This window comes from Crotalus tigris, unplaced genomic scaffold (genome assembly GCF_016545835.1).
Source record: "Crotalus tigris isolate CLP2741 ecotype Arizona unplaced genomic scaffold, ASM1654583v1 scf7180000024439.5362192, whole genome shotgun sequence".
Classification (NCBI taxonomy): Eukaryota; Metazoa; Chordata; class Lepidosauria; order Squamata; family Viperidae; genus Crotalus; species Crotalus tigris.
This window is the reverse complement of record NW_024100609.1, coordinates 366,192-392,996: the sequence shown is the minus strand read 5'-3', so window position 1 is coordinate 392,996 and position 26,805 is coordinate 366,192. Positions and strand designations below refer to the sequence as shown.

The following is a 26,805-nucleotide window of genomic DNA, read 5'->3' as shown; positions in this document are numbered from 1 at the left end:
ATTAAGCTTCTGTTAATAGTCTCTATGTACTCTAAAAAGCAGTAAGGGCGGTTCATGTATTTATTTTGCAGTTGTAAAAGGCACAGAACTGTACCAAAGTAAAATGACAAAACTAAGTTAGGTTTCAATTCAGTTTTTTGAAATAAGTTAAACTATACTCTACTAAGATATCTTTTTTCAAATAAGATAAATAATGTTCTAATGCTTAACATAACAGAGAATAACAGAATAATATTGTTGGAAAGTACCTTGGAGGTTTTCTATTTCAACCCCGTTAGGTAGGAGACCCTATACCAGTGATCCCCAAGCTTTTGGGAACAGGGAACAGTTCCACGGAGAGAGGTTTTTCTGTGGACCGGAAGGGGCATGGTTTTATGTGCTGCCTGTATCCCACAGATGGGGCTTTGCTTGCTAGTTTCTGGCATGCTATGAACCAGTGATGGTCCAAGGACCGGGGCTTGGGGACCCCGGTCCTATACCATTGCAGACAAATGGCTGTCCAATCTCTTCTAAAAAATCTCCACCAATGGAGCACCCACAACTTCTGTAGGAAACTGTTCCACTGGTTAATTGTTCAGGAAATTTCTCCTTAGTTCTAGGTTGGTTCTTCCCTTTCATTAGTTTCCTCCACTGCTTCTTGTCCTGCCTTCAGGTGCTTTGAGAATAGATTGACCCCCTCTTGATCCCTCACTCCTAAGCCTGCAACTGTTCTTCATATGTTTTAACCTCCAGCTCCCTAATCATCATTCTCTGCACTGTTTCTACAGTCAACATCTTTTCATATAATGATGGTGACCAAAACTGGATGCAGTGTGCCAAGTGTGGTCTTACCCAGTGCTTTTTTTCTAAAAAAAAAAAAAAAAAGGTGCCGGAACTCACACAAGTCATACAACCCACCTTGCCTACCCTACAAGGTTCCATCCAAAAAAGGTGCCGGAACTCCATTCTGGGCGTTCTATAAGAAAAAAAGCCCTGGTCTTACCAAGGCAATTAATATTAACGCTTCACATGATCTTGATTCTATCTCTCTCTTAATGCACCCTAGGATTTCATTGGCTTTTTTTGTGGTTGCTGGCTCACAGATACCTCCCTCTCGCAGTTACTGTCATTGAGCCTGGTACCACTTATTCTGTTCTTGTACATTTGGTTTTTCTTGCCTAAGTGTAAAACCTTGCTTTTCTCACCACTGAATTTCATTTTTTAGACAGGGCTCAGTGAGTCTATTGTCAATGAGCCTATCTTCTGGGATGTAAGTATTCCTCTCTTCTGTACTTATACACCAGAGATGGTAATAGTCAGCAGTTACCCAATCAGCATTCCCATGAAGTGGCAAAAAGTTCCTTGACACATTTCAAAGCTTTTTACACACCACTGCTTGTGATAAAGCAAATCCAAAATTCTTGGTTTCCACACCCAAGGCCACTAGAGGGCAATGTGGCAACATAAATGATTATATTGCACATTGCTCAAGTTGGATGGCATGCACTGATTTCCATATTCAGGGCTGATTCAACCTGGAGAGGTATTAGTGGCAGATCCTTCAGATGGCTGAAAAAAATAGTGCAATCTGAAGTGAGGAAAATTGTACACAAGGGGATCTAATGCTGATGTGCCAAAGAACTACTGCAACGCGCTCTACATGGGTCTACCCTTGAAGAGTATTCGGAGACTACAGTTGGTCCAGAATGCAGCCGCGCGAGTAATAGTGGGTGCTCCTCGATACACCCACGTTACACCTATCCTCTGTGAGCTGCACTGGTTGCCTATTGGTCTCCGGGTCCAATTCAAGGTGTTGGTCATTACCTTTAAAGCCCTATATGGCTCAGGGCCAGGCTATTTGCGAGACCGCCTACTACCTCATAGTTCCCTACGTCCAGTTAGATCCCACAGGCTGGGCCTCCTTCGGGCCCCGTCGGCCAAGCAGTGCCATTTGGCGGGGCCGCGGAGGAGGGCCTTCTCTGTGATGGCGCCCACGCTTTGGAATCAGCTCCCCCTGGAGATTAGGACCGCTCCCACCCTGTTGGTCTTCCGTAAGCTACTTAAAACCTGGCTTTTCCGGCAGGCCTGGGGTTTATAAAACCTTACCCCTGGATGATTGTTTTTGTATTGTTTTATGTGTTTTTTATTGTTAGACGCCCAGAGTCCTTCGGGAGTGGGGCGGCTTATAAATTTTAAAAATAAAAAAAAATAAAATAAACTATAGTTAGCTGCCAATTCCTGATAGCTGTGTTAGAATACCTTTCAGAGATACTAGAATCAGCTGAGCACCTATTGAAAAATTGGTAGGTTATGCTGCTTCTTCTCCAGGCCCGGAATCATTCTGATTTAGACAATGGAAAAATCCATTTCTTTCAAACCAAACTTTATTATCTTAACCACTATTTCTCCAATGCTGAGGATCAGCTGATTTGTGGGTTAAAATCTTCCATTTTCCCTACCGCTCAGATCAAATATCTGATTCTCATGTTTGGAAAAGTGTCAGTAAAGAGAGAGAATTTGGTTTTCACTTGTGAGGATTCCCCAGGACATCTGAGTCCTAGAAATTTTGACCTGGCACCTTTGAAAGCAGTGGCTGTCCTCTCTTAAATAGGCATCAGCTGCCTGGGAACGGGGTCTCATCAATCTGATAAAAGCAGCAGCATCCCCTTCTGATGATTGTCTCATGTTCAAAACAATCGCAATTCAATATTATAGTGCAAACTATCTTCAGACAGCTGGATTATAGAACTGCACCCAGACAACAATATATGTGAGAGTAATGCAGGTTCCCAAGTGGACCTGGACTGTAAAAGAGCCTTTTCTTGCACTTTGGAACTTCTCAGCCCTTTGACTGCCCACCATTGTAGACTTAAAAGTGGTGCAGTGTTTTGTGGTCATAGTCTGGACTATGCTTTTTTTTCTGCAACAGTATTGGAATTCTTGTAATTCATAGGCTTTCAGGTCTCCATAGATTCATTCTGCATCCCTGTGGATCCAAAAGGATAATTACAAAATTAGAACAATTTACAAGTTCTTATCCTAGCGTTGCATTTAAAGATTGGATTTGCTGCCAAACTGTAATGTTTAATAGGAACAAAAAGGAAATTGTTACATGGAAAGTATAATATATATATGGAAATAGGACCATCTGTCATAGAAGAAAAAGTCAAACTTTTTGATACTAAATAAATTAACAGGTAAATTCTCTTAAAAATGTATTACTATCAGATTTTACCTTTTTCAGAAAGATAAAAGGGAGCAAAAGAAAAACTCAACAAAATAAGATAAAACTTTTTATTCTCTTGTGCATAAAATTATTAATTATTTTAATAATTATTTTGAAAGCAAACATACAAGAAATAAAATTGTTGTATGCTCATGTGCTAGTTGCTAACAGGTTTTTCAAAACATGTTCAGTCTTAGAATCATAGATTGTAAGGATCTGAAAGTTTCTTAATTATCATCTAGTAGAATCTCTTGCCGGTTTGTGTATATTATGCTAAGTAAGTGAATATTATATTTTAGCCATTTAAATTTTGATTTTTTTGAGATCAGTATCCCATTTTTTTTAAAAAAAAAATGTTTTGGTCCTTTATATCTTTCCTCCTCTATATGAAATCAAGATGGCATACATGGGTGGGCCGTAAAGCATTTCAGATTTAGTTCCCAAAAAGTAGCTTGGAGCACATTGAAGTGCCAATTGAGCATCTTGTCTGCAATTCTTTAAAGAAATTTAATCTTTTTGGGGACTTTGTCTTCTGCAACTGTCATATGATCCAGGGAAAAATATAACCCCTTTAATTATGTTCACATCCCCAGAAGCACCTTTTGGGAAGGGAATTTGAAGCACTAAAGAGCACTGGTACATAGACCTTCATTTTTCACAATCACTTTGTGAGATAAGTTGAGAACTAAAGATCCACCCATTCACCAAATCTGCTTTTGTCATCCCCCAAGTCCTTATTTAACATCTTTACTACTAGCTATAAACAACACACTGAAACAGTCTGTGAGGGCTCATTGGTATAGTGGAGTGGAAGGCAAGGAAGACTCATGCTAACTGAAAATGTTTTGTTCACCTAATGTACCCTGCAGCTGATTCAATGACTTATTTAGAAATGCCATAACAATATAGGTTATGTATAACAATGTAGCTCAATGTAGGTAAGTTTAATATAACATAATAAAGTAAACCTAAACCTATAATCAATCATAGCAAATATTCAAATTGAACATCTTTATTAATTATATTTATTAAATAAACATATGCAGTTGGTTATCCATACACAGGTCTAAAAAATTATTAACTGACTTGTTCCTTTGTGCTGCTGTGAAACTATAAGCCACTGATACTGTTTGTGGTAAGAAAGCTGTAGGGTTCTAGATTCCCCCAAAGTCAAACAGAGACAGTTAATCAGTTTTAAGTTTTATTTGCATGCTGGAGTTAATTTTGTAGCTCATTCATATTAATAAACATATCCCAGTTTACTTCCAATACTAGCAACCTTGAGAAGCCAATTAAATTAATATACAGTTCTTACAGCTGGGATTTGTCTCAGACTTCATATGGATTTATTTTTGCTGATGAAATAAAAACATGCTAAATTTAATTTTAATTTCAGTCTTTTCATATGCACCTCCTCCGTTGTAATCCAGGTAGAAGCATGTTGCTTTCAACTGAATGTTCTTCTGTCATGGGATTTAGAACTCAGTCATCCTAATTACAGATACAGAACTTCACAAAGAGTTAATTTGCAGTTGTAACTAATCTTAGTCTTAGGTGGAATAATGGTTAACATTAGGTAAATTAATTCAGGATTTAGTACCAGGATGGGTGATACTCAGCTTCTCCTTGCTTACAATGGCAGAAATAAAGCAAAACCATTAAAAAATTTCATATTATCAGACCTTGGATGCAAAAATTACAACAACTATTATAGTGCATAATAACCTATAGATTTAAAAAAAAAAACATTAAATCCTTGCTGCCATCTGCTGCTCATCAAGACTTTGCAGTCCAAGCCTGATCATCATAAAACTGCATGGATAACAGATCTGCTTAAATTCATTTTTTTAACCTCAACCATTCGTACATAGACATAAGCATGCCAGCTACCCTAAACCTATGAAAATAGTTTTATACTTTCTATAATCTTCTTTTAATTTCCTATTGTCGAGTTATAAACCATTAAATGCTACTTGGACTGTTCACTTAAATTAATTCAGTCCAGGAAATTTACAGCTGCAAATATTTTAACTCTTAAATATTTAACATAATAGAGAATATGAGGAAGTAGTGTGCTAACTTTCAGAAATTACTATTCTCCTGAAGATATATTTAAGAAACCACATCAACATGAATTCTTGTTTAAAGAATAAGTGTTTTGTTTAAAAAAGGAAATCACAAACATATTATTTAAAATATCCTAAAAGCTTTTATTCATCTCAAAAGTGAAGAAATTGAAATTTTTGAGTCAAGAGTTTATAGATTTCTGGACAGAACAAAGTTTAAAGCTCAGTAATTTCAAACAGCTAAGCACTGCCTAAATGTGGGCTGTATTTATTTCAGGAATGCAAATTGTGTCATCTCTGTTCTTTTCTTCTAAAGGGTAAACATTGATATTTGAAATACCTAGATTATATTTACAGCTGTAAATTATATATTTTATATATTTATATATATATATAAAATTATATAAAATTATATAGATTTAAATGATGTTATAACATCATTTACTTCTAAATATATTCTAATCCATCACTTTAGGAGTAATTAGGATTAGGGTCAGTTTACAAATTAACATCCTTTGTTGCTTTTCCTGATATTTACATTTTACTACCATTGTTCAATAACTTCTCAACACTGCTCTTAAAAGTATGTCATGTTCCTATGTGCCAACTTTTATCCAGATCACACTCTATCCACAGCAACGGTAATCAAAGTCCTATTAAAAAGATAAGTCTTCATTTCAAAAATTATTGGATTTCTGTTTACTACATGGTTAGATACTTCTTTGTGTATTGTACAGGAATGAGCCTACCTAGTGAGCCACATATCTTCAGCTGTGCAAAAGATGTTTCGCACTTTTACCTGTTGCGTGGACAGCTAAACAATGCGATTCCCTGCATTGTATATACTGACATGCACACACAAATATATATATACATATATATATATACATATATATATATATATATATATATATATATATATATATATATATATATAGGCAAAAGCATTGAACATATTGTGGGTTCATGTTATCTGCAGGTGAAATGATAAAAGAGGAGTTACTTATAAGTCATCCTGAAAAAAAATGATTTTTCTAAGATCAAAATACCAAAAATGGTTTAATTAATAAAAAAACAAGCGCTAATGCCAAATAAGAGTGAAGTAAACGCATGAGAAATATTACTTCCCTTCTCTGTAGTGGGTAACTATAAATAGCCATATCTAATAAATAAGGTTTATTTCCTACATTACTTTTCTCTTACCTGTACCCCACTATACTCACAAGTATAGAGGGAAAGGTCCATACTCAGGACCTGCACAAAAGAAAGAGAAATTTTACAAAACTTTTTAATTGTGTGTGTGTTGATGGTGGGATTGCTTGAAAAAAATGTGAATAAAAAGAAGGGATGAGGATAAAACTACCTTGGGACAGTTTTACACACTGATACAAAGGATCTCATAAACAAAACAAAAAACCATATAAAATCAATCTAGAAATTGAAGTACTGGTTACAATAATAGTTGGACTGCCCAAATTATTCACCTTCCCCCAAAGAAATTGATATAGAGAGCCTAGCAGGGGGAAACTTTATTAAACATTTTCTTTGTCAAATTCGCATACAAAATTCATTGTAATGTGACAAGCCACATCATTCCATCCCCCAGAGGTGATCATTTCTACACAGTCCTCCTCATCATAAGCATTATTTGGTTCACCAGTGCTCCACTTGTTGAAGGTCTGCATAGGGGATCGGTCAGAGTAGACAAAGCTGCCTTCCTTCTCAAGGTCATTAATGCCAATGAAAACTCGACTGAGGCCAGCTTGATTGATGTAGGAAGCAATGAGATTGTTGGTGGCTTCATCCTTGGGCATGCTCAGGATCCCTCCTCTTCCTTGGCAGTACAGCTGGGCGTCCACATATCGCTTCTGTTCTTTCACCAGCAGGTATGTCTTATTATCTGTCTCGCGCACACCAGCAACAGCTGCGGAGGAGGGCAGTGCTGAAAAGTGACCACTTGCATTTCTATAAACTTACTTAATGCATTCCATATAAGACAGACACAGCTGACCAACTAAAAAGCAAGCCAGATTCTTCAGAAAACAATTTCTTATATTTAGGAGGGGAAATATGTTTCCATAAACATCCTTACCTTTTTTAATGAACTTCAGCTCTGTTGTCAGCAGGGTCACTTGATTATCCATTTTACCAATGGCTGTTCGTAGTTGGCCACATTCACAAGGAATACCTAAAAAAAATATAAGAACAGTTCAAAGGCCTACTTAATGGAACACTCTTTTTCCATCAAGCCCAACCAAAGTTGACAAAAAGCCCATAAAACAGATATAAGTGCATTACTATACTACTCTTTTCTCTGTGTTCACCAACAACCAGTCCTGAAAGTCATATAAATTCATATTTAGATTGCACTATTTTGGCTTCAAATGCTCATCTTCTCCACACAGGCTTCCCCATGGAGAAGAACCACAGGAATAACTTTTTTTTTTCTGAACAGAGAACTCAGTTAACTGTGTTTAAGCAGGGCTTTCCTATTCTGATGCAAGGTGACCACATTTAAGCTAGGTCATTCTCACTTAGATTCCTTCCTGTGATTTTCTGTATAATAGGAATCTATGATGAAAACAAGAGACTAAATCAAGTGTACAGGTAGTCCTCAACTTACAACAGTTTGCTTAGTGACTATTCAAAGTTACCAAGGTACTGATAAAAGTGACTTATGAACATTTTTCACACAACTGTTTCAGCATCCCCAGGGTTACCCAATCAAAGTTCAGATGCTTGGCAACTGGTTTATATTTATAACGGTTGTAGTTTTCCAGTGTCATGAGATCCCTTTTTGTGACTTTCTGATAAGCAAAGTCAATGGGGAAGCCAGATTCACTTAACAACCATGTTACTTACTTAAGAACTGCAGTGATGAGCTTCCGGTGGGAGGCGACGGCGATGGCGGCTAGCTTTTAGCCGTCCAGCTGGGGAAGTGTCAGAGCCGCGGAGCGCAGCGCGCATCAGCTGGCCCGCGGCTCGGAAATCCCTTCCCGGGCAAAGGGAAGGGACAGAGAACGCAAGAGTAGAGGTAGAACCCCTGAACCCCCTCTGGATTTATTTCTAGAGGGGGTGAAAGGAGTGTTCCCTCGGAGCTCTTGCTGATCTCCGCCTCCCAGCTGTTTTTGCTTCCTAGGAAGCAAAAGAAACCGCCGCTTCTATCTCCGTGTTTACAGCATTTTGGTGAGTAATTTTTAAACGGACGGAGCAGTTTAAAGGATTTTTTGTTATATTTTAGGTGTTTATTTTTTTATCTTTTGATTTTTACTATTTTTCCTCCTTTTTTTGTTATACTAGTGAAAGGATTTAAGATGGCGTTTTGAAACTGTCGGAGTTTTTTTTCCTTTCTCTTTTGTTTTACTTTCCCTTTCTAAGGACTGTTTTTTGCTTCTGCTTTTGCTTTTGGTTTAGAATTTTTTCTTTTGAACTGTTTGCTCTTTTACTACTTATTCTTTGGATTTACTCTGGACTTTTAATGACTATAGTTTGTCTCTTTTTAAAAAATTTTTTTTTTTTCCTTTCCTCCTCCCTTTTTGGCTGGAGGGGAAAGGGAAGTGACAATTGTGCTTTTTAAAATGGCTTCAAAGAGGCAGCAGCCTTCCTCAGCACCTAAGGTTATTTCTTCTCCTATAACTTCCACTGCACAGCTACAACAACAATCTAAACATGTACCACCGGCTCAGCCACCACCCTCCCCTCCTCTACCTGGACTTTCAGTACAAGAGGTTAGAGGCATAATGGGAGAGATTGTAGTTCAAATGAGAGAGGAAATGAATCAATTTGTTTCACAGATTAAATCAGAAATTAAATCTGATCTCAAAGAAGAGATAACGGGGATAAAGTCTAAATTGCAAGAAAATAATAATGAACTACGACAAGATATATTGGCAGCTGTTTCAGGTTTGGCTACTGTGGTGGTTAAGCTCGACGCAAGGCTTGAGGAAGTGGAAGACAAAGTTGACTCTTTGGATGACAAAATTCAAGACGTGGAAAGGAAGGTGGACTCCTCACAAGAAGATATTTTGATGTTTCAGTACAGACAGATGGAGTATGCCCTGAGGATTAGAGGCCTCAAGGAAGATATCAATCAAGATTTGGTGGAGGTGGTCCTTACTGATCTGGCGCTGGCCTTGGATATGGATAAAGGAGAATTACAGAGAGAAGTGGAAAAAATTTATAGACTCAACTCCTGGATTGCTAAGCAGAAGAATTTGCCTAGAGATGTGGTGATTTACTTTACAAAGAAGTCCCTGCGGAATGAGATTATACAAGCCTTTTACAACAAAAGATTTCAGATTGCCGCCCAAGATGTCATCATTCTAAAGGAAATCCCATCCAAAATTTTAAGAAGTAGAAAAGACTTTGCTTTTTTAACCAATGAGCTTAAAGCTAGATCGATGCCATTTAGATGGGAAATTCCGATGGGTATTGTTTTGAGCCATGCTGGGACACGCTACAGATTGAATACAGTTGATAAAGCTAGAGATTTTTATACTTCGGTCCTGGGTGCAGGCTCAACTTCATCTGGTCGGAAATCTTTGAGTGGTAAGGAAGCTGAGCAGCAATCTGAGGCATTAGATTTGGTTTCCGCAGGGATGATAGAAGCGGCAAAGCAACGCCAGACGGAGGCTAAAGAGCAGAGGATGACTCGTGCAGCCTATAAGCGTAAAGAGAAGGAGCAACGTAAAAAAGAGCCCAAAGAGAGTTCTCCTGGAAGTGCTTCACCGCCGGTGGGAGGAGCAAGACCCAAGAGTTATGCAACACACGCAGCTCTGTCAGATTTTGATGGTGTCTTCTCCAGGCTGCGTGCCAAGGGAGATGGCAAAGTTTTTGACCTGGAATGTTAATGGATTGAATTCTCCTCAGAAACGGAAAAAAATCTTTTATTATTTGAAGCAACATACCAATGATGTTATTTGTCTACAGGAAACTCATATTTTACTTAAAGACCAGAAATATTTAGTTAATGCTCGTTTGGGATCTCATTTTATATCTCCTGCTCCTGGGAAGAAAGGGGGAGTTGTTATATATGTTAAACAAAACCTACCAGCTTGTCTGGTAGAATCAGATCCCCAGGGGAGATATGTGATGATTGAACTTGGTATATATGGTAAGAAAGTACTTATAGTTGGACTTTACGCTCCAAATCAACAACAGGAACAATTTTATAAACAGTTACATCAAAAAATAACTTTGCTTGATTATAGATCAGTGGTATTAATGGGTGATTGGAATGGTGTCTTAGATACACTAAGGGATAAGAAAGGTTCCTCTCCTTTTCTTAAACAAGCAAGGCTACCTAAAGCCTTTTTTGACATGAAAGAAGACTGGGAATTAAGGGATTATTGGCGGGAACGTAATCAAGAGGAGAGAGACTTTACTTTTTTTTCTGATAGACACCAATCTTTTTCAAGAATTGACTTTTTCTTGATTACCACGGACTTGTATAATAAAGTAAAGAATGTAAAGATTTTTCCTAGATCACTGACGGATCATAGTCCAGTTTGGATGGAGCTGATTCAAGAGAAAGAGGAAAGAAGATCCTGGAGAGTTAATGAAAATTTGTTTAGACAAGAAAAGAATGTTCAAAAACTAAAGGAGTGTTTAAAGGACTATTTTGCTTTGAATATGTATAAGGGGACTTCAATGTCAATGGTATGGGATGCAGGTAAAGCATTTATGCGCGGTGTTTTGATAAAAATGAATAATTTTTATAAGCGAAATCAGATTCAGAAACGTAGAGAACTTGAAGATGAAATTAAATTAAAAGAAAGGGCTTTGATTTTAAATCCTTCTGATGAGAGTATTAAAGAATCTGTAAAGTTATTAAGGTCACAATTTAATATGTTGATAGCAGACCAAGCTGCAACCAACTTATTATTTATGAAACAAAATACATTTTGTAATGCCAATAAGCCTGGGAGATGGTTGGCTTATCAATTAAGAAAGAAACAGAGACAAAGAATAATAGAGAAAATAAACTATAAGGGTAAATTAGTTTTTCAGAAGGAATTGATTAAAAAATCTTTTTTGGATTATTATCAAAACCTATATAAATCTACTAATATACAAATGCTAGATATAAATAAATATTTAGCTGAGGCAAGTTTTCCTAAACTGACTGAGGATCAGAAATATGAAATTAATGGTTTAATTACTAAGGAGGAAATTACCTCAGCAATTCAACAATTGAAATTAGGGAAAGCACCGGGTACGGATGGGTTAACAGCTGTTTATTACAAAGTTCTAATAGAGGAGATGATCCAACCATTACATGATCTTTTTAATGGTATTTTACAGGGTTTAGAGATTCCTCCTTCATGGCGTAGTGCTTTTATATCATTGATTCCAAAGGAGGATCAAGATCTTACCCTACCAAAAAATTACAGGCCTATATCTCTTTTAAATGTGGATTATAAGATATTTGTAAAAATTTTGGTAAATAGGCTTATGAGGGTGGTGCATCATCTTGTGCATAAAGATCAATCAGGATTTATAACAGGAAGGTATATGAAAAATAATGTCAGACAAATTATTAATTTACTAGAATATTTAGACAAGAACAACCAAGTTCCTGCAGGGCTCATATTTTTAGATGCTGAAAAAGCATTTGATCAATTGAATTGGCATTTTATGTTAAGAGTAATGGAAGAAATGAATTTTGGTGAAAAGATATTACAAGCCCTTACGGTAATATATCAAAAACAAACGGCACAACTTATTGTTAATGGAGGTTTGTCGGAGGTTTTTACAATAGAGAAAGGTACTAGACAGGGGTGTCCTTTATCGCCATTGTTGTTTGTTTTAACATTGGAAATATTATTGATCAAAATTCGAGAGTCTCAGGAAATTAAAGGAATATATGTTAATAAAAAAGAATATAAGTTGAGAGCTTTTGCGGATGACTTGGTTGTTACTTTGTCGCAACCTGATTATTCTGTAGTAAACTTATTACAGTTGATTCATCATTATGGTTTGGTCTCGGGTTTTAAGATTAACGTAAATAAGACTAAAATTTTACCTAAAAATATGTCGAGTCAGGAGAAGCAGATTTTGGTCAACTTGACGGGTTTTGAGATTGTTAATAAGGTAAAATATTTGGGGGTGATGCTGTCTGTTTCTAATGCAAAATTATTTAAAAATAATTATGAAAGGTTGTGGGTCAGGGTACAGAAGGACTTGAAGAATTGGGAAAAGTTGCAATTATCCCTCATGGGAAGAATTGCAGTGATAAAAATGAATATTCTACCCAAGTTTCTTTTTTTGTTTCAAATGTTACCAATTTTGAAAAATGAGATTAATTTAAATGAGTGGCAGAAGGGTCTCAACAAATTTATTTGGGCAGGGAAAAAACCAAGGGTTAAGTTTAAAATTATGCAAGACTTCCGTGAGAGGGGTGGACTTAAGGTACCAAATTTGAAATTATATTATGATGCGGTGGTTTTAACATTAATTAGTGATTGGGTAAATTTGACAAATTCTGAGATACTTTACTTAGAGGGATGGGATTTACTTTATGGGTGGCATGCCTATTTAATATTTAATAAAAAAATAGATTGGGCTTTTAAATCTCATATTTTAAGAATTTCTTTACTTAGGATTTGGAGAAAATATTATAAAAGTGATTTTAAAGTACCATTATGGGCTATACCTTGGCATGCGATAGAAGGAATAAAAAGAGGGGTTAAAATGGATATGGTGTCTTATAGACAGTTACTTAAATGGGATGGACAAAACTGGCAATTAAAATCACGGGAAGAGTTAGCACAAGAAAATTTTACTTATTCTTGGTTCCAATATAGGCAACTATTAGATAGATGGAAGATGGATTGTAAGGTGGGTTTTCTTAGAGAAGATGAAAATCTTATTAAGCAACTGAAGGATCAAAGACAAACCCACATTAAGAGAATTTATGGGGTTTTAGTTGAATTGGACTCAGAAACGGAACTAATTAAAGATTGTATGATTAGATGGGCGCAGAACTTTGGTGAGCCAGTTTCATTGGACACCTGGGAAACTATTTGGGTGAGAAATGTCAAATTTACTCAAGCACAGAACTTAAGGGAGAATTTTTATAAAATGTTTTATAGATGGCACCTTGATCCACAAAAAATGTCTTATATGTATCCTGACGTGCAACCCAAATGTTGGAGATGTGGTTATAAGGAGGCTTCTTATTATCATATTTGGTGGTCATGCAGAGAGATAAAAGCATTTTGGATTAAAATATGGTGGAATATCCAGAGAATTTTTAGAAGGAGGGTAAAATTTACTCCGCAATTATTTTTGTTAGGTATTGTTACAGATTGTGATACAAAGGAGGTTGTATTGATGTTAAACTTGATCACAGCCGCTAGGCTGTTAGTAGGACAATACTGGAAGAAGGAATCTTTGCCTACATTGCAGGAATGGTTTCTTAAAGTAGCTTATCTGGCAGAAATGGCAAAGATTTCGGCTTTCTTAAAGCAACAAACGCAAGAGAAGTTTTTTGCTGTTTGGGATAAATGGATAAAATTTATACAATTTAGATTGGGTATACAAAAATATTATATAGTTTTTTCATAAGTTTTATTTTCATATATATTATAGATAATTTTTTTATATATATAAATATAAAGTTTTTAATTTAATTTTTATTTTTATTTTTTAAGCCTATATTCTGCTCTGGGAAGCTCGGGGGGGGGGAAGGGAGGGTTTTTTGTTTTTTTTTTGGGAGGGCTGGGGGATGGGGTTTTTTTTTTTTATTTAATATATGTATTGTTTAGTTTTATTTTTCTGTATATGTTGCCTTTTGTTTTGTATTATTTTTCCTTTTTTGTAAAATTTATAAAACTTTCAATAAAAAAAAAATAAAAAAAAAAAAAAAAAAGAACTGCAGTGATTCACTTAACAACTGTAGAAAGAACGGTCGTAAAATGGGGTAAAACTCAAGAAATGTCTCACTTAGCGACATAAATTTTAGGCTCAGTCGTGGTCTTAAGTTGAGGACTACCTGTATTAGTGAACATGGGAGGAGGACTTGCACATGCATAGAAATTACACAGTCCTAATACGCCTTGCCATATTTTCTTACGCCTACCTATAAGACACTAGCATTATTCATATAACTTAAGAGTTATTAAATTGCAAAATGGACTCTGAGAGATAGTACAGCCAGTTCCAATATAATTTACCTGGATCTCCATTAGGACCAGGTGGACCTATATCTCCATTATCTCCTTTTTGTCCTAAGAAAAAAGACAATTCAGTTTCTCAGCAAATGAGATTTTATTCAGTATCAATACATTATCAAGCTTGGATATTATCTTTACAATACATAACTGGGAAAGTAATGCCTATTGAAATCAAATGTAATTTATACATTAATGTGTTTCAAAATCAAAATAAACATAATGTAATTTTATTGAATGACATCTGACAATTTCTTGAAGAAAATACATTCCTGCAACTAAGGAATAAAATTTAAGATGCTTCAGAACTTTTTAGTGTGTCCCTAGCATCGATATCATTAATGATTAATAATTGTTTAATAATACTATTAATAATACTGTTTATTTACTCTTTAAACTTGCTATCTCTGTGGTCTTTTCAAGTATCCTATCAAAATGCCATTGGCCGTGGCATATGTGATGCAAGTATACTAGAAGTACTGGATAATACACAGAGAGAGAGAGAGAGAGAGAGAGATAAATAATTTTTAGAAGAATATGAATGGATATCTTAAATGGCAACCTGGAACTGTCTAAGTGCAGTGAGAATTCAAATCCAAATATCATTGGCAACTCAGAAAATCTCTGGAGATATTCTCCCTGGTTTCCTTCATCCTCCAGTTCATGAGGGTTTTCCTCTCCAAACATCTTTCTCCATACTAGAGGAAATGGGAAATGGGGGCTCTTCATCTCTTCCTGGATGAAAGAGTGAATAAGATCTGGCAGAAGATGCTACTGAGAAAGCCAGGCTCCCTCCAGCTTATTTTGGCAGATGGGGATGGGAGTTCCAATACCTTTACCCTATCGTATTACCTGCCAATGTGTAAGTGTCTTGGTGACAGTGTTCTTAAAAGTGCCAGTCCCATCTCCCTTTCACACTTGCTCACAAGGAAAAAGAAAAGAGATAAATGGACTGTTCTAAGTATTGTATTAACATATGTGAGAATACAAGGATAGGCCTGGAGTGGCAATCAATCTTACCCTTGCATTATCTCATATATTTCCCTAGCTGTACCAGGATTGTAATAATGAGCTGGGAGCCAAAAAAAACTTGGCTCCCATCTCATTACAGAGCATAGTGCTGGGTAAACCCAAGTGGAGTGAAGCTGGGAGGACTCCAGTAATTTATTATCTGCACTGGGTGCAGATAAGGTACTTCGTGAGCTTAATTAAAATGTTGAAATATGATAGCACACGAATCTGGAACTGCACATGAGATGACACATCATAAAAATAAGTGCTGAAGGATATGACAATAAGCCTTAATCGATGTGTTAAATTTTTCCTGATACTGATTTAAAATATACTGGCTAACACGGTTAATAAATCAGTTAATTGGGAAGAAATAATATTTATAATTTTCTCTGACCTGTATCAAGAAACCCAAATTCATACCTTTATCGTACTTCTAAGCCTTACATGTGACTTTTAGGTTAGTTTTTAAAATTTATTCTGCAAAAATATCTAAATATATATCATTAGTAAAAATTAAACTTAATATATTGTTCAAAGCTTAACACAGAATGAAGAAAAATATACCTTTTGAGCCTATGGGACCAACTTTTCCATGTCGCCCCATGCTACCTCTCTCCCCTTTGTCTCCCACTTCTCCTATAATATAAAAAATCAAAGACAAATTAAAAGGCCTTCTGTTTTTATGAATTTCTAACACCGTATCTATTTTATAATATGTCTTAATTAAAGCTAACTCTAGTTAAAGCTGAAAGGAACAGAATGTGCAAGAGCAAAGGGAGGATAAAAAGAAAGGGAAGAATGTGTGTTGAAAGAATTACTTCCAGTTATCATGGTCCACAGGGAGAGTGCATCATATTTGCTTGGAGTATACATGCTAAAGAGAAAAAGTTAACATGGTAATAGTAATTCAAGGAAGAAAATACTGCACACCAGCATGTGTTTATAAACAAAAAAAAGTTCCAGATAAAATAAATCCATCTTTATTATTGGCTTGTGTCATTTTCTCAGAGCTTAAAGCTTCAGAGACAACAAATTAAAATTACAATGCTGATTTTGGAAAATTTTACTTGAGAGATGTTTCTCCCCAGTCTTTTCTATTCATCCAATCTGGTCAGGCTGGATGGGCATGCTTCGGGTACCATTGCCTAAAGAATGCTAGCTGGGCCCAGAAGATATGCCTTTTCTGCTATAGCACCTGAGCCATGGAACATTTTCCCTCTGGAGGTAAGGATAAATCTGGAATTGTAATTTACAAAAAACAAAGAGTATTTCCAGATGACAGTGTGATTCTTAACTCTTTCACTCTTTCAAGCGGTATTTTTTCCTCTTCTCCAGAAACAATTATTATTTGGGGTAGAATCTGGCATCTTTCAAAGTAATGAGGTTCTGTTGCAATCAGGGTGAGGTCTGATCAGCAATTTTGGGTCATTTGGGGCTGCTATTAGCTTGTCCAATCCCTCCCCCTCCCATTGTTGGGTACATTTTTGCAATTCTAGGCACCAAAAGAAGAGGAGCAGATTTAAATGCTTCAATAGTTTGTATTTTCCACTACAAAACTCAATCAACACAATATCCAATAATTCTCAAATAAACCATTCCACCTGAATGCTAGTTTTAATAAATCAAAAGCTTAAGATTGAGTTTAATTAGGTACAAACCTATATATGCAAGTATGACATTAAGAAAATATATACAAAAAGTATATTCTCCATTTATTATTATGTAATGTTAATCCAATGCTTAATCAATTTTTAAAATAAGATTTACCTTTTTCCCCTGGAGGTCCAACTCGTCCAGGGCGGCCTGGAGCACCTTTTTCCCCCTTTTCTCCATTTTCCCCTATTATGTAATAAAACATAAGATAAAACCAAACAAATTATTCAAAATTCAGCGGTATTATGTTCAGAATTCAATTTTTGCAATGAAAATGACAGCATCATTCATATTGTTTGTCTTCTCTGTATGTGGTGTTCTTCATTGTTTCAGCACTTGATCTCTATCAATGTTTACATTTGGAATTTTTTTATTAAAAAAAGAGGAAAAACAGAAAAAATAGTTTTTTGCTATAGAACTTCAAACTTTATAGACAATGGAAACAACAGGGGTTTCAAAAAGCAAGTCTAAGAGAAAGTGATATGCAAATAACTAATAGAAGGGGGGGAAGTAGTTTTGGTTTGGTCTGAAGAAATTAGATGGCAAAAAAAATCAAACTTCTCTCTCCCTCTTTCCTGCTACCTTGTGATTGTCCAAGTTTTTCACATAAAGGATGCAATCATATTAACAGTGTTGAACTTTAGGGTAAAGAGCTCATTCATCCTTATTTCAGACAATAACCTTGGATAAACCCTGGTTACTTGCTAAAAGTGACCTACTGTTGCACTCCATACCCATATCATTCCTTATATTTTCCATTTTCTCCTCTAAGGAGAAGATTAGATTTAGTTAGAATATCTGAAGATACTTCAAGGACCTATACCATTACTGAGCTAGTAACTATTATTTTGTTTCAGATAATAAGCCACTCTTTCCAAATGTGTCTTTTCGGGGGTAAGCAACATCATTATATAATCACAGAATGACCATCAGACTATCATTTAACTAAGCAAGGCTATTGCAATTAATCATAGCTGATTATTACTGATCAGATCCTCTGCATTTACTCAGAGCCCGTTCTGTTAATTTTTTCTTTAAAAATGTTAAGATATCAGATTCCTTGACCTATAACACAGTATAGAATAAGTTAAGGAGTATAACGTCTCACAACAAAACAGTGAAGGTCCTTGAAATACCTTCAGATATACTAATTAAATCTAATTTTCTCCTTAGGAGTGACAATATAAGGAATGTGCTGGGCGTGGAGTGCAGTAGTCAAGGTCACCAGAGTCTATCCAAGGTTATTGTCTGAGGTAAGGATGAATTATCCTTCAACAAAAAGTTCAACACTGTTAATGTGAGTGCTTCTTTCACCTTACTTAGGATAGCTGGCAGCCATAGCAAGTTAAATGTGTAGCTAAAAGTAAGGAAGGAATAGTAGGGTACAGCTGCTCTCTTTCCGAACACTACACATAGCAATATCTATCATGCTATCTAGATTTTGATAATAGCACCTCAGAGACATGGCTATTCCAGATGTGGTTCAACTTCTTAGTCCTCTCAGAAACTGCTCCTAACACCTCCCAGAAGAAATATGATTGGTCTGCAGTACTAAGATTCAAACTGCACAGAAGTCAAGGACACATTGGATTTCAGCCAACAGATGAAAGACTCTATATCTCATTAGTGTACATACAGCTAAGCCAGGGAAATATCTGCCCTGACAGCTTAGCTCAGACACTGATGACTTTTTAGAGATTTTACATTAGCTGCAGTTTTCGTAGGTAGGCCATTTTGTGCTTCACTTCATTTCTTCATCCATCACCCTCACCATTATTACAGCTTCTAATTAGAGACTATGCTGAAGCATGAACAAATTTGGGGTTGGTTTTTTTCCTTCAGGCTTTCATTTTTTTTTAGTTTTATATCTCAGTGTTCCCATTTCTTTGATCAAAGAGCAATTGTTGTTAGAACTCAAGAATCATGCATAATTCGTAACACTGATGTAGTATATTTTAGCAGACTTTTTTTTTTTTTTTTTTGCAAAACACTGCCAATTGTTCAGGCAGACTGAGCAAAGCAGTGCAGCTTTTCTAATTAAAGTTTTAATTTTGCAGATCAATGGGGAAATGAAGGTACACCACTTCCAATGTGATTTCCAAAGAAGGGGTCAAGATGCAAAGACTGGGCCAATAAGAAATAGCATATGAAATTGCATTATTAAGCAAACACATAAAACACCCCAAATTAATATTGTCCATTTTTTTCTTCTATAAGAAGCCATATTCTTTCTTTGACATTATCTTTCAGAAAGATCAAGACAATGGGAGTGTGTAGAAATCAGTGTTTTTCACTAAGGAGGAGGCATTCCAGAAAGCCAAGGACAGACTGCTGAATCAGCCGAGGTGGCGCAGCAGTTAGAGTGCAGTACTGCAGGCCACTTTAGCTGACTGTGTTCATCAGGTCAGCGGTTCAAATCTCACCGGCTCAAGGTTGACTCAGCCTTCCATCCTTCCGGGGTAGGTAAAAGGAGGACCCAGATTGTTGGGGGCAATGTAAATATATATATACATTGCTTACTGGTGTACACCGCTTAGAGAGTGCTTGCACTTAAAGCGGTATATAAGTCTCATAAATAAATAAATAAATAAATAAATAAAGCACCTGTGCTCCTTCCTCCTTCTCCCTTCATGGCCCTCCCCCATCGTCAGGGCAATCCAGCTGCCAATCAAACAGCAGCATTGGGAGGAGGCAAGAAAGAGGGAAGACAGGATGGCTGCCTGAGAGCTCTGAAGCCATAGGCTGAATAAATGGAACCAAAGCCCAGGAGTCAAAGTAAAAGGGGAAAGTAAAAGTTAAACAACACACATGAGAAGCCGTAACAGGAAAGTAGGCAGCAGCTGAGAAAGCTGGGGAGAGATACTGTATGTTTCTTTCCTTCCCTCATACTGGCATGAGGTAAACACTCTGTGAGTCATTTCCCTCAGATGGAGCAAATATTTGGAAAGATAGGAAAAGAATGAAGAAGCCCCACCAGGAAAAAAAAATACTTCAACGGGTCAGAGATAGAAAGCAGAAATAAAAAAAGACAACTATAGAAAACAAGTATAGTTCTAAAGAGAGAGTGAGATAAAGATACTGTATAGAAGGATCCAGACACAGAAATAGAGAGGTTAGCAATAAAGATATTGGAGATATAGAAAGATATGAGCATTTTTAAGGTTTCCTTTTGAAGACTAAGTCTCTGCCCTCCCCCAAGTTAGTAAAGGGATACAAAAACCAATCAATTGTCCAAGTTTCTAGCACTTCTTATCTATCGGGACTTCGTTAATCTAGCTATTGCTGATTTTTTAAAAAATGTGTCCATGCTTTCCCATCATACATACAACACTTCAGTGGAAAGGAGTGAAGAAAACAATGGCTGTATTCATGTCTTGTTCTAACCCAGGCCTTATAGAACAATAGAATAGAATAGAATAGAATAGAATAGAATAGAATAGAATAGAATAGAATAGAATAGAATGGAATGGAATGGAATGGGATAGAATAGAATAGAATAGAATGACCTTGGAGGTCTTTTAATCCAGACCCCTGCTCAAGCAGAAGAATCTATACCATTTCAGACAAGTGACTGTCCAGTCTCTTCTTGGGTTCAGATTACAAATAAGCACAACAGGGCTTACAACTGAAAAAAGCAATTATGTTCCACTGGTTAATTTCTGTTTTATTTCCTTTTTTTCAGTATTCCAAGCTTCCTCACAATAATAAAAGACTGCTTGTTCAGTTCAGATTTAAGGTTATTGTATCTTTAAGATAGCTGTATGAGAAAATTAGGAAAATAAATCCTAATTTAGTTTATTTGCAAATTATACCAATGCTTTCTTTATTTTCCCACAAAACTATCACTCATATAACTTCCTCAGCCTTAATTCTTCATGTTTACAAGCTTTTTTCTTCTGCATAATTGCTTTAGACCCTGTTCACAAAGTATTGTGGGAAAAACACCCAGATTATTTTTAAAATTTATTATGTCTCATCTTTTTTAGTAACTCAAGGCAGTGAACATACCCAATATTTGTTCCTTCTATTTTTCCCAACAACCCTGTGAGGTGGGTTGAGCTGAGAGAGATCTATATCAAGATCTGATATAGAGGATACTTTTAAAAAAATTAAAAATAAGTACAGTATCCATAGTAGACACAGCACTTTTCTTACTCACTGAAACATTTAAATCAAAACAAGCATCCCATCCCCCTTCCCAAGCATCCCATCTCCCTTCCCAAGCATAAAACAAGCAGAAGTCTTTTCAGTTACTTTAAATAAACTCTAGGTCAATCAATTGTTTTTTATGAGTGCAAAAATTTTTTGCAATTTTTAATTGCATGAATAATTCTAAAACAACAAAATACAAGAAACAGGCATGGACATTTTGACTTGAAATGTTTTAGATATGTATTATAATTACACTGCTTGGATTCAATTCAAGAATACATTTTGGAGACAGGGAACTATTTCTAGCAAAAGTGACCCAACTATCATTCCGTCTTTTAGGATGAATTCGTGAAGATGTTTTTAAAGCAGTAAGAGGCACCATAGCATTTTAAACAAAGTTTTATTGTGGCATGAGTTTCTTCAGAAAATTAATTTATTTCATCCAATTCATTAAGTAAAGTAATAAGCAGCACAATGGAGAATAAGCTCACTAAACAGTTAACAAGAATACAAAGATTATAGTCAAAAGAAAATAGGAACCACACTAAATACCCCACCCCCAAATCTACATTATTAGAATACTGTGAAATAAAAAATTAACAGAAGCTGCTAACACCAACTTGAGGCAACTGTTGTAGCAATCATTCAGATATATTTGTATTGATAAGAGATCTGATGATTTTACTAATTCCAGTAGTCCCTTTAATATTTCAACAATTATCTCAAAATCAGAGGCAGTATGCCATACATGACAGCTTTCTCTAAGATCTTCGGTAAAAAGAACAAGAATAAAAATCTTTATTCCCAAATGGTTTCTATTTCTCCTAGAATTGACCATCAAATGTATGAAAGTGTCATGTTGTCTTTCCTTTTTATTTTGTATCATAAGGCTTCCCAACTTCATTGAAATTAAACTACCATTTGTTTACACTGTTGGTGATTCCTATTTTCATGATAAAAAGTCAAGAATGACAACAAACCAGCCAACATTTATAAAATAAGAATATAAAAAATAAGAGAAATAAGGCCGATTACTCTCCTCCAAATTCTACATTTTGTTTATGCAAATTAAACCCATTCACTTATAAAATATTTGTTAGTTTTTTGATGGTGTGCAGGTATGTTCTAAAAAAATGAAATTTTATAAGTGAGGAACTAAAAATAGAGAAGCAGAAAATATCTCCAGGGCCAGTATCCAAGAAAATTAGATATACTTAGTATAGCAAATAAGATTTGTGTGGTTGTTTACCGGGAATTCTGTGGAACGACTGATTATAACCTTTCAAAGCCCTCTATGATTGTTTGCTTAAGCTGCAGCTCAAATGACTGTTTCATTATTATAGGCCAATTGCCACAAACTAGGAAAAGCTTAAGAGAAAAGTTGGCCTATTTCATTAAGAGAATGCAAGCTCAGTAATAATTACTAGAATGCCATCAGAACAATAAAAATGAAGAAGGAATGTCTGACATTTATGGGAAAAGATACACATATTACCTTTGAGGCCTGGAACCAGAATCTGAACAGAGCAGGATTCCTCTGCAATATGCTGAGCATATCCAGATCTTGGCAGAGACAGGAATGCAAGGCTAATTACAGAGACAAAGAAAACCAGATCACTCTTCATAATGAGCTTGTCCCTTACTCCTAAAGGGAGGAAAAATGAATAAACCATTAATAGGGATTCTAAAGACTGGAGAATTCTAATATGTTTACTATCGTCTAAGGACACAATAATCTTTACAGCATATTAAAATATATGTTTAATATATGATAGCTTGTTAGCTAAGTTGCAAAGATTGTTGCTATTTTTTGATAATATATTTTATTGGGAAGGGACACTCAAGTTTCAGCAGAGTGAGAGTCTTTGTAATATAAATATATTTTCCCCTAGATCTCATAATCCATATTTAAACCAACGAAAAAGAGTTTGGTTTGGTATACTTGTTCAAAATCCCCAAGAAAAAAAAAAGGAACGGTCCTTCACATATACTCACAAAAAAAGATTGGAAAGAAAAACCTAATTTAGTGCATGGTGAGAATGATCTACATAAAGGTTCCCTGGGGAGGTCATGAACATATTTCCACACTGCTGAAAAAATTCAGTTGAAGGGAAAACAAGCATCTTTGGGAAAAATCCCAAGTCCAGATGATTAGATGGGAAAATGTATAAAATAGTTGACTAAAAAATTGAAGGAAAAGGCTAAGAGAAAAATAATCACTAAGATCTTTCTTGGTTTCAACTGAAGCAAAAGCACCTGTGTCTAGAGTTGTGCAAGAAAAAATGCCAACACACCCCTCAGTTTTCAGTTACTTCTATTAATCTTGATTAGCCACAAAGATAGGAGCACTGTAGGCACTGGGGAAAAGGATAAGAACTCTCCTTTCTGTCCTCTGTTCTCAAATTCTATAACACACTTGTAATTTTGTAATATTACTGAACTATCTTCTTCTAGGAACAGGACATCAAGAGATTAATTTGGGATTTTCAAGGATGGCATATAAACTTGTGGGCAATACAATTTCTTCTCGGTAAAGCTCTAAATGATATGCTACCTATATTCTGGCACTGCTAAACTATTATCGAAGCTAAACTTTGATCTATTACTGACTTTAATTTCTGTTCAAATTTTTTATGTGTGGGTTAGGGTGTATTGCTGTTAGTTGCAAAGTCATGTCCGACCCCATTAGGCTCTTCTCCACTGAGTCCTTCCTTCTCATTAGGTGGCAAAGTATTTGATAGGGTGTATAGAATAGTATAAATATATCATTCCAATAATAACTTGATTTGTACAATATGCTGAAGTACAAACTAACCACATTTTAGTCTAGCTAGTAGATTAACTGAACCTTGTAATTAATGTATCATTGAGTGCATATCATTAATTTATGGTTGAATGTCTGTCTTGCAAACCAAGAAAACAATGTTAAATAAGGATCAGCATGGATTAAACTGCTGTGTATCACACATTATTCAGCAAGCTAACTTTCATGGTGCAAGAACTCAACAGCCTTTGATATTAAAAATAAAATAAACCAGCATAGTGTAGCTGACAAAGATAAGAAGCAACTCTTCCTTCTTTTTGAATTTTGTTTTTTTAAAATTAGCTACTGCTTAATCTCTTCATTCTTTTCTCAGGTTAGTGAATTTTATCAATTGTAATAGACTTTCAGAGCAGCTGGATCTTTCCTGATATCAGCCTTTCATATGTATTGAAGTAGCCATCATATTGTATGCAACATGTCAGGAGGGTTGTGAAAATACATGACATGGTTATGCCTGTCAGAATTGACCAATTCAGCAAGACTCCAAGCATAAACAGATGTTTGTAGACATACAGCTCCATATAATCAGGAAATCAGAATCTACCTGTGTTTTGAACAGTGTCTTGAAATGTGTAATGTAATTATTGGAATTTTGCTTTAATAAATTTATGTATTTAATAAATTTAATAAATAAATCTGTAGGAGGATAGAATAAAGAGGATATGGGAAGAAACAAAGAATTTTATTTTCTCTATAACTTATTCCTCTCCATACTATTTGCTCTTTTGTGGACTGAAAAGAGTTCAGAAGGTGGGAAATACATAATCCATTGTACAAATTTGTTTGCCTTAGAGAGAAAACAGACAATTCTCAATGCCTACAGAAATAGTTGCAATATTTTGGATTCATCCTTTTCTGTGATCTTCTGTTTTCTGATTCTTTTGCTTTTCTTTATCTCCATAACATTTTCCTACTCTGCCAACCCATCTATTTGCAATTTTCACTATTTTCAAAGCTTTTTCACCTTGCTTTAGATTTAGCCTTCCTGTTTTGTTCCTTTTCCTGAAATAGACTTATTTAAAAAGTAGCACTTAATTTTAGCTAACTGCACCAAAATATTGGTCCACATTTTTTTCTAAAGCAGGGGGAACTATTCCCAAAATTGGTTAGCAATAGTAATATAGTACAATAAACTTGTTTGTGAGAATGTGTATCTCACATTCAATCCTGAGTGATCACAAAGTACAGTCACATATTTGAGGTCAGGGTTAAAAGTTAAAGACTATAAATTATAGCCTAGTTGGAAGTGATAATTTTATGGTTTGCCTACTTGAAGAGGACTGGTTTAAGGAAGGATGCTCCAGATCTCTAGTAGCTGCTTAAGAGGAAAAAATAAATTTGGACTACTATATTCCATAGTCTTCAATATAGCTCATATTCTATATTTCTTAGCAATGTGGGGACACATGAGAGGGAAGAACCAGAACTGAACTTTTCAATTTGATATTTACAAGTTGCTTTGCGCTTTTGTAGCATTTTATCTGTCTCTTAAATAGCTCCTCAAAAAAACCCCCACCCTTGCTGTTTTTTTTGTGTGTGTGTTTTCTGCTACACACTCTGTACAAAGAAACTCATTTATAATAGCACAGTGTAAAATAAAAATATACTCCTATGCAATCTTGAACACTATATAAATCAATTTCAAATGTTTAATAACTTTTTAAATGTAAAGACATGAGCTGGTCTGTATTCTATAGTAGATGACCTACATTGCAACAATTCCAGACCGATCCCAATTCAGTCCTGATCTGAAAGTCAGTAGTCTCTTTATCCAGCTTCCATGAAAAAGAAATGTTATGCAGCCTATTCTCTTTTAAGCTAGGGGTTTGGCTGGCACAACCATCTTAGCATCACTTACCTTAGATTTGCTGAGAGAAGAGGCGTTGTAGCTGGGCTGCTGACTGAAAGGGCACGGCACCACAGATGGACCTCATTGCTACTATTTACAAAAGTCCGATAGGTTTTAATTTGAAGCGGGCTCAACTCCTGCTCTTCGACATTCAGCAAATCAGGCCCAACTGTTTGCAAGCGTTATCTATAAACAGCTTCCTGTTTGAAACAGCTCAGCTGTCCAGCAGGACGTTAATTAGGAGCAAAATGTGTGGGAACTGCGGCAACGACCCATGATATAAACGACTGCTTTTGGCAGGGCACATTTTTGGGAATGTAGGACACTTCTCTTTTTGCTCCTCTCGCCTTCCCATGAAAAGAAGCCCCTTTGTTAACTCTTTCATGTCTAGTCTCTGATAGCGGCCATGTGAATAGGATCCTAGTAGAGCAAAGGTCTTCCTAAGTCCTTGCTTGGGTTTTGAGCATGGATATTCAGAAAGAGCATAAGGTTCCAGAGCTAAGATATGCCAGAAACATTAGTGTTACACGTAAGGAGTGGGTGAATTCTAGCTGGTGCAGCTTTGGCTAGAGTCAAGAATAACCCCATGAACAGAAAGATTCTGCACAGCTCCTTCTTTTAACATATTAGCTCATCATATGCAGATATTTTTAATCCAGTAACATACCTATTCTAAATTGGCACAACCCTGGATACCAGGACCTCCTTCTGCAAGAAATGTGGATGATTTCATGGACTATTTCAGAAAACCTCGTTGTTCCTCAACAGCCTGCAGTACAAAGACTCAGTAAAGTGCCCTAGTCTGGCACAAACTACATCAGAAAACAGAAGAATCGCATTATTCCCTCTTCAACATCAGCCTTGGATAG

At 35.8% G+C, this 26,805-nt stretch overlaps 1 protein-coding gene across 2 annotated transcripts; it reads right to left on the bottom strand.

Moving 5' to 3' along the window:
* Nucleotides 1-6,785: 6,785 nt before the first annotated feature.
* COLEC11 (collectin subfamily member 11) lies at nucleotides 6,786-26,404 on the bottom strand. 2 transcript variants are annotated; one of them, XM_039331883.1, is made up of 7 exons: nucleotides 25,946-26,404; nucleotides 22,759-22,908; nucleotides 17,226-17,297; nucleotides 16,023-16,094; nucleotides 14,448-14,501; nucleotides 7,364-7,459; nucleotides 6,786-7,213 (listed from the first exon to the last, which is right to left on the bottom strand). In XM_039331883.1, the coding sequence occupies exons 2-7, from the start codon at nucleotides 22,886-22,888 to the stop codon at nucleotides 6,804-6,806; spliced, it is 834 nt and encodes a 277-aa protein (XP_039187817.1). In that variant the 5' UTR covers nucleotides 22,889-22,908; nucleotides 25,946-26,404; the 3' UTR covers nucleotides 6,786-6,803. The 2 variants fall into 2 exon arrangements, with proteins under 2 accessions (XP_039187817.1, XP_039187818.1); XM_039331884.1 differs by having other exon boundaries at nucleotides 6,786-7,195; nucleotides 25,946-26,399.
* Nucleotides 26,405-26,805: the final 401 nt, after the last annotated feature.